Source organism: Thermobia domestica, chromosome 13 (genome assembly GCF_964235325.1).
Source record: "Thermobia domestica chromosome 13, izTheDome1.hap1.1, whole genome shotgun sequence".
Taxonomy (NCBI): domain Eukaryota; kingdom Metazoa; phylum Arthropoda; class Insecta; order Zygentoma; family Lepismatidae; genus Thermobia; species Thermobia domestica.
Window position 1 is genome coordinate 9324838 of NC_137466.1, and position 17462 is coordinate 9342299.

A 17462-nucleotide genomic window follows, 5' to 3' on the forward strand; every position below is an offset into this window, starting at 1 on the left:
CAATAAAATACTAAAATTATTTATTATTATTATTATTATTATTGTATTGATTTACTTCATGGAACGGGGCCGCGGTGCTTACTGGTAGAGCGTTCACCTCTGGTGCTAGGGGTCTCGGGTTCAAAACCTGCTTCCACCAAGTGAACTTTGTGGTGGACAAACACCGTGTGCGTGGGTTTTCTCGGGGTTCTCCCATTTCCTCCCACTTTCTTCATTCCACCATTTAATTCATCTCTAATCATCACCGTCTCCTTTAGCCTAACCGGCATAACCGTGGGACGTAAAACTCAAAAATTTCATTTCATTTCATTTTTTACTTCATGGAACGGACATTTCTTTAACATCAACCTTTCCATCTTGAACATGAATAGTAACACTTTTAACACTTATAAGACCGGCGTATTTTTACAATAATTACCCAGAAAACCGGCAACTTTTGGTGTTTTTCATTAAAGAATTAGAAAATATTCTACTACTCAGTAGGTGTATTTATTACATCAAATTAAAGGTCATAGCCTCCTCTACATCCACAAAAACACTACAATCATACATATATCCTTACAAGAGTTATAGTGGTTTATGTTTGATATTTTCAATATAGGAAAAAAAGTCCGTGGTTTGAGTTCTTAGGTGTATTTAGCCTTGATTTGGTATGAAATAGCATGAGGCATTCTGGCATGTAAGGACCCACATTGCATTCAGGACACATTCACGTTGTATTCTTTCGCATTCTTTTGCCATAACTTGTCTTTCCTGCATCAGAACAGACCCTACAATATCTACTGGGTCTGGCTGTTTTCTCCGTAGCGGGATATTTCTCCCAGTCAATCTGTTGGTTCCAGTTCAGATTTGAGAGACTTGGTGAACCCCTGCTTTTCCACTCAAGACTTCTACCTTCTGCAGAAAATCTGCCAAATACACACTGTTCTTCTCTCGACCACTTCAAGTTTTCTTGTATGGAATCCATACATTTGCAGCTGACATATTCAACAAGTGGAAGAATAGTTTCTTCCCCCACTTTAGTTGCTTCCTACACAAGGAGTAACACGCCACTAATTGGTCACTTTTATCAACTTTGTTTATATTGCAATCTAGCCCTACGTCTGGTTTTGTTTTCACTACAGGTGTGTTCTTTGATTTAACATTAACATCAGTAATGTTGCTTGATGTTTGGTTGAAAGCATCAAGACATCTCTTGTGTCTTTACACTGATACACCACATCACTTTTATTTATTTATTTATTTATTATTATTATTTTCAATTTCTTTTGAACAACAGTAGCTTTAGGCAATTCTTTTCTGTTTGGCATACGCGTTCCAAAAGCCTTGTTTTGTTTTCCCCACAGATTATCGAAAAGTTTAGGGGAGGTGTAAACAGCATGTCCTTTACGGAGATACTTTGAAAGAAGTCTACGAAGAAGCTATATAACACTGTTGTCTTGAACACCTTTGCCTGCGTACACTTCCATATTCAGCACATACCCACTTCTGGCATCACGTAACATTTTTCATATCTTATTTTTGTGGCTTCTTTTTCATGTACACACGGAAATGTATCCTTCCTCGAAATCCACAAATGCCTTCATCAACTGTCAAATTTAGAACGAGAGACGAAGAGCACGCGTGAGTAAGAAAGTCAAAGTAGGGGTGTATCTTGTGTAAAATATTTTTTAACGTGTCTGGAACGCAATAAGCAATGCTATATAATAAAATTAGCCTGCTCGGGCTATGCATGGCCGGTTTGAACAAAATACCACGCTCGTGCGGGTTATTTATGATTTCACGTTTAACTAAGACAAATGTTTTAAAGTATGTGTACTTTAAATAAATTAGTTAAATAATTTTGTTTTAAATAGATAAAGTTTATTTCTTTAAAACTTTATGTTTGTGGATGTTTATGTTTGTGGCCAATCCTTTCGACAATGAGATCTCGGTAACTACAGGCTCTAGAAAGATAAAGTTTTCACTGATCGACTGCAAATTTTGCGTAGATTGTCCAGTTCTAATTGATTTTAAAAAATGACAATTATTTCTTTATTACATTTTTACTAGTACACTGGAAGTGTTAAAATTTTAAAAAAAAATAGCATAATATCCTATGCATTATGAATTCCAACACCACATAGTTGTATATAGGGGTTGTATATTTCTCAGGTGTTTGTTTCATGGCCAAATAATAATGAAAAAGGAAGGATAACCATTTCTCCTGTCTAAGATGAATCTTTATTTTTGGAGTATTTTGCCCAATGAACAGAATATATCACTGACATTATAATTAATTGTGTGAGTAATATATTTGCTTATTACATACTGCATGCAAGAAGAAAGAAAACACTGATCATACATGAATTAGAAACTCCAATTGGAAGTAGACTCTAATCTTCAAACGGTACGAGATTTGAAAAAAAATCTCCCTTTTATTGTACCTAATGTCGATTTTTATCAAGACATCTTTTACTTGTATCTGTAAAGTGACATCTACAGATGTGAGGAATGAAAAGGAGATTCATGTTCATATGTGAGTAATGCGCTGTGTAGAGAGCGCAGGTTAAGCTAGTATATTATATATATATATATATATATATATATATATATATATATATTCATTCTCACTGTGATGCTGAATATCAATCATCATGTATAGCGTATATGAATGTTTCGTCTCACAATAACGTCAATATCTGTACTATTTGTAGGGAGCTCTATTATTTGGAAGGTGGACATAGGGTTCTGTGTATCGCCAAACCAGCTAAGGACAGAAATAAAAGGAAGCCTCTGCGGAAAGCGGTCGTATCCAACGCCCTCCCCATGGACCCGCCCCGGGCTCTATATAAATATTCAAATGTTACCATCTTCGGTACCGATGAAACGAATGCTTAGTTGCCACTTAAAATGTATCTCTACTCTAACTTCTGCTAAACAAATCGTTGCTACTATCAGAGGATTCTGCAACGTGGCTATTCAGATAAAGCCCATAATAGTTCGTGTATAATTCCTTGGCCCGCTTACAATAGCCAAATAATTTTCAAGCTTGGGTGTTTTAAAAAGTGTTTTTTCGCATTTTCGGCGGTTTATAGCCCTGATAAAGGCGTTTTCGGCCAATATTTATTAACACTTTTTTTCTTTCATTTGGTGTAAGAACATACCTCCTGAATTTTGGTGGTGGTGTTATTCTGCAGCCTGCATATTAAAAACACCGGTACTTTAGTTGCATGTCAATAAAAGAATACTAATAATAATGATACATGTTAAATGAAATGTTAATAATGAAAAAAAAACTTAAAGGATAGTAAAAAATATATAAGAAACGAACAAACAGTTACGAAATGAGGTTGTCGGACAATTAAGGCTACGAGGAGAGTTTTCGAACATCTGAACCTCTTTTGTAAAAGAATTTGGCGGAAGGATCTATTAGCAAGAAGGTGTAAAAATGAAATAAAATCTTAGAGTTTTACGTCCCACGGTTATACCGGTTAGGCTAAAGGAGACGGTGATCAATAATGAATGAAATGGTGGAATGAAGAAAGTGGGAGGAAACGGGAGAACCCGAGGAAATCCACACACACGGTGTTTGTCCACCACAAAGTTCACTTTGTGGGGCTGGGATCGAACCCGGGACCCGAAGCACCAGAGGTGAACGCTCTACCACTGAGACACTAGCAAGAAGATGTAGTCGAATACACTGATGAGATTAGCTGTGTTCTAGGACTAATATGTGGGGAATCTGAACGCTGCAGGAATATCGGTGGTACCGTGATTCCTGATGCCGACCCAAGAATTAAAAGTTTCTTTCGAATAAAAGGATTGTCTGTTCATGCATTTAAAGAAGTACCGGTAAATGACATTTGAAGAATTGCAATTGCCTTTCACAAAGTGATAGGAAACAACTTTTGTTGAACAATTTGACTTCATGACGAGATGACTGAGTTAGATTCGTTCGCGAATGAATGTTGCTAGTTTTGTTTGCTTTGACTTTTGTAAGAATCGTCACACTCCTGTTCTCTACTTGATGAATACTTTCTTCCAACAGACTCTTTATAGGTTTTATTCATAGTACTGAAACTATTCTTCTTTGAGGTTTGGAATCATTTAATTCGATCCACACATTAAGAGCATCAAGACTCATCATATTGTAAAATACCTAAAATTCAGTAATTTCGTATTTTATTTTGAAAATGGTGTAAAATGGGACCTGCAAATAACTTACAAGGAAATAAAACAGCTAACGTAAACATCGTACCACGGGTAGAAGAAGTATTTATACATGTAAACAGATCGTAGGAGGTTCCATAAGAACGTCTTAGCTAACCTCTATGTTTGCTGCAAGTAGTAAGTTCAAGGAAGCTCAGAGATTACGGAAAACGACGTATCTTAGAAAGTATGAAGGATAAGCTTCGGAGTTAGAAGCCAGAACCGAAAATGTGAGGTTGGTACAGCAAGAGGATCACTGCAGTTGATTTATCCAGTGAGTATTATATTACATTTGCAACACTGAGATACATATAATGGTTAAAACCTTGTGCCATTACTATCAAGTAAGCTTTGTAAGACAAAGTAATTTGAGGCCCAGTAGGCTTGGTATATCAGGCGCATCTCAAACAATTCGAAACAATTATTTCACTTCTAATTCCTAGAAATTATCTAATAACAACACTCGTAGATATCTAACTATTACAGATTTTTGATTAGCTACACTTTGCCGCCAATGTCCAGAAATGCTTGGCTTTACGTTAAACTAGACAGGAATTTGAAGCACAGGTTAATATTGTAGCTAAAAATATAGCACTTTTAAAATAAGCGGAACGTGCTACTATCCAAGCAGCGAATTCTATATCATTCATAGAATCGCTAATAACTGATCAATTCTCGTTGCCATGGTAACGATACAAGCAATATATTTGAAGCCCGCAACAATGGAAAATGCCAGAAATTCCTACGTATAATAATGCGTATACTAATACTAAAATTTGCATTCTAGACGGCTAATCAGCGGTAAGCCTACAATGTACTTCAAACTTGTTAATAACTGACCAACTCTCGTTATCATGTTAACGATATCAACAATACATTTTAAATAAATAAAAAAAAAGCTACTATCAATGGAAATATCAGGAATTCCCATGCATAATAATGCACACAATAATACTATACCATGCATGTAATATCTTAGTGAAGCGTTAGGAAGATGGAAAGAATATGTTGAAGACTCATGAGAGTAGGGATAGACCGTGTGGCCAGGGCAGTCGCGTGGGCGGGGCGACCGGGGCACTCGCGCGGGGCGACAAATCAACAAAATTCAAGGAATTCAGATTATGTTGGTAAAAAAAAAAATGTTAAATCAGATATTTTAATAATGATCAGTCCTCGGCTAAGTAAAATTTATTTCTTTCATAAGGACAACAGAACAGGTTTAATGCCCATATTTTCATACACTATTATACAAACACAAATGTACGTCGTTTAATTATGCAGAAGTTATTGCCTGACAATGTTTTGAACTTGTTTTCGGACATACTAAATACATCTATTACATGAAATATAATTATTTCGTTATATGAAGCACACATTCTCCACAGAGGAGACTTATGTATTATGTTAGTTCTTGCTTTTCTACAATAGAATGTCCCAGTGTTTGCTGTTCTAGTCTTACCTATTGGGACACTTAATAATACTTCTGAAACTAATTCTGGACTGTCAATTTTACGTTTAATAATTTATGTAAGAACAACAGATCAAACATCCATATAATTTTTCCTAAGTTTGAAAACTAAAAGTCGTTACTAAGTCTTCGTAAGCGACATACTGTGGGTAGAAACCTGTTTTCTTGCATGTAAGCATTTTTAAAAATTTGAACTATATATTTTTCATTGCATCAGAGTATTAAGTGACATTTGGTGTCCAAACAGTACAACAGTGTTCTAATTTTGACCTCACATACGAAAAATATAACCTTATAAATGCTGATTCTTTGTAGAAATCATGCCCTATCCTATAAATTAAACCTAGGTTTCTATATACACACTACTCGTTATTTCGTCAACGTGTTGAGCAAAGGTTAATTTGCTATCAAGTATAACTCCTAGATCTTTGATAGTATTTAGGGTAGACAAGGAAGTGTCACTTATTGTATAGGTAAAGTTAATTGGATTTTCTTTCCTCGTGAAAGATACAGATTTAAATTTGGACACATTAAGGATTAATTTATTATTATCACACCATACTTGAACTATGTAGAGCATATTGAGCTTTCCCGCAGTCATCAATTGAACTTACTTTGGAGTATAATTTGAGAATGTCGACAAAAAGAACTTAATGCAGAGTTAATACTTAATACAAGAAGTTTTAATACAAAGAGGAATATCATTAATAACAAGAAGAAACAAAAGGAGACCTAGATTAGATCCTTGGGGGACTCTCGATAGAATACTCAGCTTGAAAATTACCGGTAATGTAGAACATCGTCTAGAATTATTGAACTGGAATTCTCTTCGGCCCTCTGTGAGAATAATTTCTTTTATATCTTGGAAGTTAATATTTGTATCATTATTTGTATATTCTATGCTATTACTATGTTGATGTCAGTTCAAAATAAACAAGAATAGAACTCGATTTCAATAATTCAAAACCTGTTTCCATTAACATTTATGTTTTAACTACAAAAGTCATTCACTTTTAAAAATTGACATAATACTAACTTCTCTTATCTTACGTCAGATTATGATCTTACATTCCATATTTAAATCTATGAGTACAGAATAAACTCTGGTTGTTTTTCATAATATACTGGAGGGGTAGGGGGATGGGAATTCTCGCCCCGGGCGCTTACAATCCACGCGACGGCCCTGCGTGTGGCTTAGATGTTGAAGCAGAAAATGAAGTACACGAGGATGAGAAAGGGTTTAGTATTCTTTGGGATGAGTATGAGAAAGCTATATCAGAGATTAAGAATGGAAAAGCAGCCGGGATAGATAATATATCAATCCAATTCATTAAGAACATGGGAGACAAGGTCAAAAAGAAACTGTTCCGACTCTGCAATGAGATAGATATAAGAACAGAAGAGTGGCCGAAAGATTTTCTAAAGACAATCATGATACTGATGGCTAAGAAATCGAATCCGGAGAGATATGAGGATTATAGAACTACCTGTCTCATATTGCATGCAGCAAAAATTTTGCTTCGAATACTGAAGAGGAAGTTATTTGAAACAACAAATGAAAAAGTTGCGGACGAACAGTTCGGGTTCAAGAGAGGTAAGGGCACAAGAAATGCAACTGAATTATTAAGGATAATCAGTAAAAGGTTTATAGAAAAGGGAAAAGAAGTGTATGTAGTATTTATTGATCTAGAAAAGGCTTTTGACCACGTGAAATGGGAGTTATTGTTGGGAGTTCTAAAGATAGCTGGGTTGGAATAGAAAGACCGAAGACTTATAAGAAATTTACATAATTATGGTCTAACAAATAAGTATTAGAATAGGGGAGTAAATGACAGAGGAGTGTGTAACTGAAATAAGAGTTCGACAGAGATTATGTTTTTCGCCAACCCTATTTAATATCAAGAAGAGATAGTGAAAAAGAGCCTATATAATGAAGATGGCATTTCGGTAGGTGGTAGAATGATTAGGTGTAGATATTTTGCAGATATGGTGTTTGTTGCGGAATCTAAAAAGAAAACTAATACGACGTTAGAAAACTTGAGGACGAGTTGTGAAGAATATGGGATCAAAATAAATGTTAGAAAGACAAAAGTCATAGTGATTGGAACGAAGCGGTTGGTATCAAATATAAAAGTAGGAGGAGAGAAAACAGGTTACTAGGTTTCGATATCTGAGTAGTATTATTAATGAAGTACAAATGTGAAATGAAAGCAAGAATAGGAATGGCGAAAGAAACCTTTAGGAGAAGAGCAAGCATTGTGTGGGACCTAGAATAAAGAGTTGAGATAGACTCATAAAATGCTTTGTATGGAGTGTTGTATTGTATGGGGCAGAAACATGGACATTACGCAAAGTGATGAAAAACGACTGAAAACTTTCGAAATGTAGGTATGGAAAAGAACGGAGAGAATTAGCTGGGTCGACCGGAAAACGAATGAGATAGTGTTAGATATTATTGAAAAAAGGAAGAGAAACTGGTTGGGACATTGGCTAAGAAGAAACTTCATCACGAGAGACATGCTAGGGATTATGGTAGCAGGAAATAGAGGAAGGGGGCGAAGAGGGCTACAATTGATGGACGATATCAAAACAGAAAAATCGTACGTGAAGAGGAAGAGATTAGCTGAAGACCGTGGAGCATGGAACCTTCTTACTTGCGGCAACTGATCTGCCAATAAGGGCAGAATACCTATGATGATGCACATAATAAGAGGGTGAGTGTACAATATTTCCGCAACTTCGAATTTCGTATCACAGATAGACATGAATGCCGAGCGCTAGAAGGAGCTCATTGTATAATTCACTCGCTAAAAATTGGTTCCTAATGCCTAAAGTACCTTATATTCTCTTAATGTTTATAAGCTTTCACTATCATTGATTGTACACACTCAAAATATAGCATGCATATTATATATACCTGTTCTTTCAAAAACAGATATACTATTATCAATTACATTTAACAAGGTGTGTTTGCAAGAGGGATATATAGCGAATATGCAACCGTAAGTTTTGATATGAGTTACATACACTGACGTGCCACCGAATTAAGTACGCCTGACTGTTTGAAGATCTCGCATTGCCACGCCCTCATATACATTGCCTGATTACTCACATTGCCGGTATAAATAGGCAGGATCTATGTCTTCAAAGTACAATAATTGTGACATGCGGAATGGGAAAAGCATGGGGCTTGCACATGTTCGACATAAGGCAGATTGTTGGTGATCGATGAATGGTTCACTCCATTTCAGAGATTGCGAATCAACTGGGATTCTCGTGTACCACAGTTGCAAGAGTGTGTCGAGAGCATGCAAATGCAGGGAACCAGTTACAGTGCAAAGGTCAATGTGCCCTAAATGAGCGTGGACTGCGCCTGCTGAGCCGTGTCGTACGAACTAATAGGGGTCAGGTTCTGTCACAAATCACATCCCATTTGAATGAAAGTTCCATTCGAATTGTTAGAATAAGGACAGTTCAACGTTCCCTGCATCGTCTTGGCTTCAGGAATCGCAGACCAATCCAGGTGCCCCTGCTCACAGGCTATCATCACATTAAACGCCTTGTATGGGCTCGAAGGCACAAGTATTGGACCATGGAACAGTGGAAATGGGTAATCTGGAGTGATGAATCCCGATTCCGATTGTATCCCGCGCCGATGGGAGAGTCCGAATCTCTCGACAACAGCATGAAGGCATAGATCCCGCATGTCAAGTTCGTACAGTGCAATGCAGTTGGGAATGTATTATGGCCTACAGTGTCTTCAGTTGGGGTCATTAGGATCACTAGCCCGCGTAAGAGACTCTCTGAATGCCAATCTGTACATCCGGGGGGGAGGGGGAATGTATACCTGCTCATGACAATGGTTCATGTCAACGGGACGGGCATTTTTCAGCAAGACAACTCTCATGCTCACAGGTTCCGGATTGTTTTTAGGCACAGTTGAGTGGTTCGAGGAACACACTACCGACTTCCAGTCCATGTAGTGGCCCTCCACAGTCTAGATTTGAATCCAGTGGAACATTTTATGGGAGGTCGTGCAGAAGACTGTACGGAATAGACAGCCCTCACCAGTGAACACGAACCAGTTGTGGGTCGCTCTGATGGACGCACGGCCTGCAATACCTTCAGACGACATCCAGAAGCTAGTGAAGTTATTATCCCCGCCTTGTCGCTGCTGCTCTTAAGGAAAAGGGGGGACCGACACGGTACTAGGTAGGTGTATCTAATTCAGTGACAAGTCAGTACATAATCATATAGTTTCAAATAATACCTTCCTAACATGTTTAGAATCCAAAAATATGATTTAAAATAAATAATCGCTCAAGGCTTTCTTTAAAACATTCCACAATGCCAATGTAAGAGTAATGTAATCTATTACAAAGAATGAAGTAGATTTTATGGAGCATTAAAGATTAACTGGCAAAAGCTGAAGTGACCGCTGTTTTCCAATGCAACGATGCAGCTCAGCCTGAAAGAAGGGGGTTTTGATATGCTGTTTAGCACTAGTACATCTCTGTAAACAGCTATGCTTTCTCGAATTTCTTCCTGGTAGAATGTCTAATCTGATTACACTCTGTCTCGAAACACCAATAAAACAATAATAATAATAGATTTACTTTTAAGTTTACCGTGCTTTCAGCAGCGAGGCTATATGAGACGTGGGTCTACAGCTTAACGTGGGATCCGAACCATACGAGTTCCCGCCGAGAATCGAACCCGGGTCTCCCACGTACGCTTACCACTAAGCCATGAGGGAGCTCCAATAATAATAATAATAATAATAATAATAATAATAATAATAATAATAATAATAATAATAATAATAATAATAATAATAATAATAATAATAATAATAATAATAATAATAATAATAATAATAATAATAATAATAATAATAATAATAATAAAAGAAATCTTACTTTCAGGTGCTGAAACCTTAAGCACTTTGACATTCTGTTGATTCTTCTTGAATCCAATAAGTTCATCCAAAGTTCTGGGTGCTATAGTCTTGGGTTTCCCATCTTTTCCCACGGAGATCAGTACAATACCATCAATCTTCCTTCTCACCTGTAATTAAAGCAAATTCAACTCAATTATTTTTAGACGCATAACAATATATAATCAAGAATAGTACATGAAACTTCTGCTTCTAAATGATTAGTAAGTAAGAAAGTCAAACAACATGAAATAAAAGGTAAAAGAATAATTTTCAGAAACATTTATACTTTGATCGACAAATGTGCGTACACACACGTTTCATTCCCGTTCAACACATGTTTTGTCTATAATCCAAAAGCGTAGTGATATAGTTCAGCTCTTCGAAGCAGGTTAGTATGGTGAAGAAGAGCATATTCTGTTTCGGTGATCTTGAATAACAGTCTGTAATATGAACCCGCCAACTGCATTTCTGCTCTGATGTGGTTTGGAACAGGCCTCATACTCCTCTTCGAGACCTCCATATTGCACAACGTCGTAAAGCTAAAATCAATCAATCAGTCTATGTATGATTGTTTTAAGAACTGATCTAATTTGTTTCAACACAAAACACAATTATTATTTTCCAATTCTGTTGGCCTAAACTCGTAACAAATCGCACAATAGAAATAAAGGAAGTTAATAGAACATAAAAGTAGTCTTCTATCATTAAATTAATTATATGGTTAACTACAATCCCACTTTTTTGCACTACTATTACCCACCTCCTTAAGTTTCTGTTTTATATTACCCTTCACCTTGAACTTCGAAGTCTTTCAATTTTACGTCCCACGATTATGCCGGCTAGGTTAAAGGGGACGGTGAGGATGAGAAATGAATGAAATGGTGGAATGGAACCCCGAGAAAACCCACACACACAGTGTTTGTCCACTACAAAGTTCACTTGGTGCGAGCTGGGATCGAACCAGCGACCCCACGCACCAGAGGTGAACGCTCTACTACTGAGTCACCACAGCCCTATGCTGTAATTGAGTTATGGTGGGTGGCAGCAATGCTTTTTATCAGTTTATGGTTCACTGACATAAAAACTACTTCAAGTTCATTATTCTTTACACATATTTATTGCCTTGTTTGGATCACAAGATCCAATATATTTCAATCAAAAATATTCTTGTACGTCTTATATCTGGAGAACTACATATAGTGCAGCCAAACCAAAACTATCAGTTAACTTAGTATGATGTGCTTATTCCATAGAAAAAACACCTCGATTTAGGGGCCGTTCAAAATCTTGTGGCCACTGATCCAAAAACTAATTATTGGTTGATCCAAAATTGGCCAAGATCACAATCTTTTGATCCATTTTTTTGAATCATTCCTAAAATTCTTGTTAAGAAAGAAGTTAGTTGAAGTGAGCAACTGAATGCATGTTGTATTATTAGTTTAAATAACAGAATTGCTAATTTAAACTTTTCGTATATTATATTTCGCGAAGAATTTAAATTATAACAAAATCTGTTTCAATTATTTAAATTCTAAGCGAGTGGCCCTACATTTGGTTTGAGCAAACATATATTATTCTATGTTTAAATACACGTTCCTGTCTCATATAACTGAGGTACTGGACATTGATGTCCAGCTAAAGAAAAATCATTGAACATCATTTCTATAAAGAAAACGAATGGTATTTTTTATCAAATATCTGTAAATTAAAAATATCAGTTTCAATAACTAACGAAACTGAGAATCTAAAAGTAAACATATTGTTTTACTCTCTCGTAGAGCAAATAGCGCTTATGGACTTCTCTACACAACACTCAAATTTAATTTCCTCGAAGAAAATAATCGTGGAGCTCTAAGGTGTTTCACTGTTTACTAAGGTGTTTCACAACGCGTAAGTTTTGGTTTCATTCAAACCGACTCACTTCCATACAAGTGCATCATTACTATTAAAATCTCTTGCCTTTGTATTTGTTATTAATTGTCTGTTTCTTAAAAATAGCAAAAGTTGTTTTCCTGTACAGAAACTAACATATTTCACGTAACGTATTTTCATTATCTCATTCTGTCATTTGTTACGATGCTTGATCTTTATTAGCAGCAATCTTTTTTCTTTTTTTTTCTTTGGAAATATACTATCATCAGTTCTTTCTTCCATAGTCATATTCGAAGGCATACATTTTTAAAGTTCTGTCTTGTCATCTATGAATGGACTTTTACTAATTAATGATTATATATATAGACACGGTGAAGGTAATTCCACCAAAAAATTTCGGGAGGTGATTTCTTATATCAAGTGAAAGAAAAAAAGTTCTAATATCGAGTCGAAAAACGCCTCCTTTCATAGTTATAAACTTCTGGAAATGCATACTATCACTTTTCAAAACTCTCTACCTTGAACATTATGAGATCTATTGCAAGCACTTCAATGAATTACCCAAACTATGCAGTACACAAACTACCAAATACCTATGTTTCAGAATTCTTCCCCGTACCCCACCTCTCTTTGTACAGTTCGTTTCGCTGGTATCAGAGGATGGTAAAACAGATATTCAGATAGTGTACTGCTAGTTCCATAATTCCTTAATCGATGGTCTTGAGTCCCACAGTTTTGAGGCTAGGGCGTTTTAAAACGTGATATTTCATATTTTCGGCGGTTTATAACTCTAGAAGAAGGCGTACCATGTTGATTACAACTTATGTCGAGTGTTTTAGGTGTGTGTTTCATCAAACACTGAAAAAGGCTCATATCAACATGGGTCCGGAAACTTTTCTCAACTAGCAGTTGTTTCATGTTATTCCGAAACAACCTACTACCTCTATTTCACGTAATTAGAACTTTCCAAATCTTCCGTTACGGTCTATCATCCACAAAAATGAGAATGTTATTTGTCTCATATGACTAGCCATATCATATGTAACAAATCCAATTAGTTTTCCTGACATTACTCTTCCCATTATTAAGTAAATGGTTAAGTTTTATTATTTAACAAAGTTGTCATTAAACAAATAAGAACAATCATACAAAACAAACAATAATGCAATTCAAGGTGAAACTACACACAAAAAATAATTATTAAAAAATAGAAGCTGTTCAAAGTGACGTTTTCGTAGTTGTACGAATCCTCTGAACCTTAGCTCCATGTATTTTATTTTTATGCATATCTCGACTGTTATTATTTCTTCATACCCGTTCATAGAAGGTAGTCTTATAACGCCAACCGGAGATACTGGAGTCATATAAATAATAGATTTAAACGTCCTCAGAGGTACTAATGTAATGGATTTAAGTCTGATGACCAGCCTGGCCATTCAGTAGCTCCCCAATCCAGCTTTGAGGAAAATCAACATCCAAATATTCACTTAAGTGACCTGAGCCGCCATTACGCATGAATCACATTTGTCTATTGGACATATATCATATTTTATATATATATTTGGTTTAGGAATTAATTCGTGCGGGTGGACAAGAGATGGCGCAACGAACGGAGCGTCCCACAGTTCCGTGTATCCACACATGTGTTGCAAACCCCTGTCATCGCGTATCGTTCGTAGTATAGGGCAGTGGATTAAAGCGTCAACAACACCAGTTGGTAGTTAAGTGAACTTGGCGCAATTTGTGCCTGATAAAGTGTTTTTGCGGGGTGTCCTGCTGCATTACTTTAACATGCAGAAAAGTGCGACTGAAAGTCATCGTATTTTGGTGGAAGTGTATGGTGACCATGCTCTAGCTGAGCGAACGTGTCAGAAGTGGTTTGCACGGTTTAGAAGTGGTGATTTCGGCTTGGCAGACCAAGAGCGAGCTGGACAGCCAAAAAAATTTCAAGACGAAGAATTGACAGCATTGCTCGAGCAGGATTCGTGTCAAACGCAGGAACAACTTGCAGCAGCATTAGGCGTTGATCAAACAACAGTCTCCAAACGCTTGAAAGCCATGGGAATGATTCAAAAGATGTCACATTGGGTTCCACATGAATTGAAAGACAGAGACGTTGAAAGACGAAAAACCATTTGCGAATTACTGCTTCAACGACAGAGCAGAAAGGGGTTTCTGCATCGAATTATTACGAGTGATGAGAAGTGGATCCATTACGAGAACCCTAAACGAAAAAAGGCCTGGGTGAAACCAGGTGAACCAGGTCCATCACAACCAAAACGAGATATTCACTGTGCAAAGGTTATGCTGTGCATATGGTGGGATATGAAAGGTGTGGTGTACTATGAGCTGCTGCAACCGGGTGAAACTATGAATGGAGAACGTTATCGACGACAATTAATGCGTTTGAAGCAAGCTCTGGCCAGAACACGACCAGAATGGGAGAACAGACATGATAAACTTATTGTTCAACATGATAACGCTCGCCCACATGTCGCAAAACCGGTCAAAACCTATTTAGAAAATGTCGGATGGGAAGTTTTACCCCACCCGCCGTATTCACCAGACGTTGCTCCTTCGGACTACTACTTGTTCGATTGCATGAACAACGATTTGATTGGACAGCGGTTTACTTCTTCAGAAGATATCGAAACATGGGTCTCTGACTGGATCGCTTCCAAGGATGAGGACTTCTTTCGCCACGGAATCCGTACATTGCCTGACAGATGGGCGAAAGTGGTGGCTAGCGATGGACAATATTTTTCTTAAGGTATTTATGTATTTTGTGTTTGTACTACAGCTTCAATGTGTGCGTACCAACCGCACGAATTAATTCCTAGACCAATATATATATATATATATATATATATATATATATATATATATTGTCAATACATCTATATTGAACGGAATGATTGTAATTAAAATTGGATAAATAATTGGATGAAGATTATTACAAAATTAAAATATAGGTTAAGTTTATTTCAAAATTATGTCAGACACTTGGTTTAGTTTATTTGGATGTAGTAAGAATAAAACAAGACATTAGCAGAATGTAGCAATGTTATGCTAACGAAGACAACAAACAATAAAATGCAATGTAAAAGGTTTTGTAAAATGTTTGTCAACAAAAACACATGATTTTGAATATGTCAAAATAGTCAGATTGCAGATGTAGGTGTCTGGAGATTTCGATCACTTGATGACATAAGTTTCGGCAATGAGATGAATAAACACTGAAAGATGTCGATGGATGATGATGTAGCAGTTTCATCAGCCGAGAAAAGGGAATAAAAAGACCATGTTTTAAGAAATCGAGAGAGAACCAGAGAGCCAGAGAACGAGTGAACTGGAGAACGATAGAAGGAGAAAGGAGTCGAGTATCATTCAGTCGAGAGTTAACATTTATTACTATCACAGTCGATGGCAGTACCAAGTTTAAGGTCTGACCATTGTTAGTCTACGAATTCTATCCAGGCCATTATACAATAGAGGACGAGCTCTACGTTATCCAGAGGAGAGAACCAACAACACCCAAGGTATGTGTTCCAATGTAGAGTTGTTGTCAAGTGAAGAAATAACCAAAATTTATTAGGTTGTGATCTGACGTTTGTTTTACATATCCGCTACATTCACACACATTTTACACTTAACCATGATTAGAGAATTTGAATACATGAATTGTTACAGTTAAACACTTGAGTTGTTATTAGAGTTTCCCCGTTCTAGTTTGTAGGTTAAGTTTAAGTTTCCTGGGCATTTCAGATAATGTCCAGAGGACAATCTTCCTGCGTAACTGAGCTACGCAGTCCCAAAATTAAAGGCACACGCAGGAGGGTTGACAATATATATATATATATGAGAGAGAGAGAGAGAGGGAGAGAGAGAGAGAAAGAAAGAAATACTGCATAACTGCCAACAGGTATGCAAATGAAATACACAAGCCTCTCAAACGAAATAAGAGCCTGAACGTTTAAACTATGAAATGTGTCGCACTGCATGACACTTATTGCCACACCGCAGGTAGCTGTTGTCACAGTTGAAAACACCTTCATGCATATAATCCTACCTCATTAGTGACCAAGAGAAATGTTGCCAGTTTAAGACCACGGCGTATCTTAGTTGAACACTTGACAGAAAGTCTATCTTACTATGAAACATGTCTCATGAAATTCTTGCACTCTTTAAACGTAATAAAAGTATATAAGATTTTCATAAAACAATATTCCAAATGTTATGCGACTTACGTGTCTCTACAACGCATTTTTTTCTACTAATATGATTAATTTTTCACTTATTACGAAGAACTTCTTCTGCAAGGTCAGTATTTCGTACGCCTTCAGTCCTCTCGATTTAAAACATTGTTTCTCAAATAAACTCATGCCCATTACAAGTTGATAGAATTATGTAAATGTTCTTTCGTAAGAGTGTGATTACTTCAGGCTGAATAAATTTCGTGTGCTTTTATTGAATTCCGATTTGCAAGATCGCATGTGTAGTGCCTATCTTTCCAGTTCCAGTTACCTCCCTTACGGGAGATTTATACAAAGAAAGTCCCGGCCTGAGAGCCCTGTGGAGTGTTTCACTAATATTGTTTTAAATGTACATTGTTTGAAATAAAATTGTGTATTAAGATGGCTCGTGCCAAAATGGCCGAATTAGCCTGTTTTAATTGTAATTGTTTTTCTTCCCTATTTTTTACTTCACTCATTGAATACATTTGAGAATTTATTTTTTTGTATCAGGCACAGGTATAACTAATAAATACATGGAAACAACACATTAAAAGACAGTTAACAATTAAATAATACTATCTTACCAGGAATAAAATAAATAAATAATGCATATTTAGGTAATACTTTTCAAATTGAAAGCTATCTTAAGACAACGTTACCTTTCCTTACTTTCTCGACATTAAATAGTAACGACTACAAATAGTATTCTGCTTTTTAATGAAAGGAAAATGAAATGAAATCTTTAAGTTTTACGTCC

The 17462-nt window shown here is 36.4% G+C and overlaps 1 protein-coding gene across 4 annotated transcripts in view; it reads right to left on the reverse strand.

Annotated features, from left to right (window-relative positions):
- LOC145668012 (uncharacterized) overlaps window positions 1–17462 on the reverse strand; it is a 167584-nt gene that overhangs the window by 12587 nt on the left and 137535 nt on the right. For all 4 annotated transcript variants that reach the window (XM_081735467.1, XM_081735468.1, XM_081735466.1 and 1 more), the window contains exon 21: window positions 10579–10726. In XM_081735467.1, coding sequence (XP_081591593.1) covers window positions 10579–10726 — 148 coding nt within the window. The remainder of the gene's footprint in view (window positions 1–10578; window positions 10727–17462) is intronic.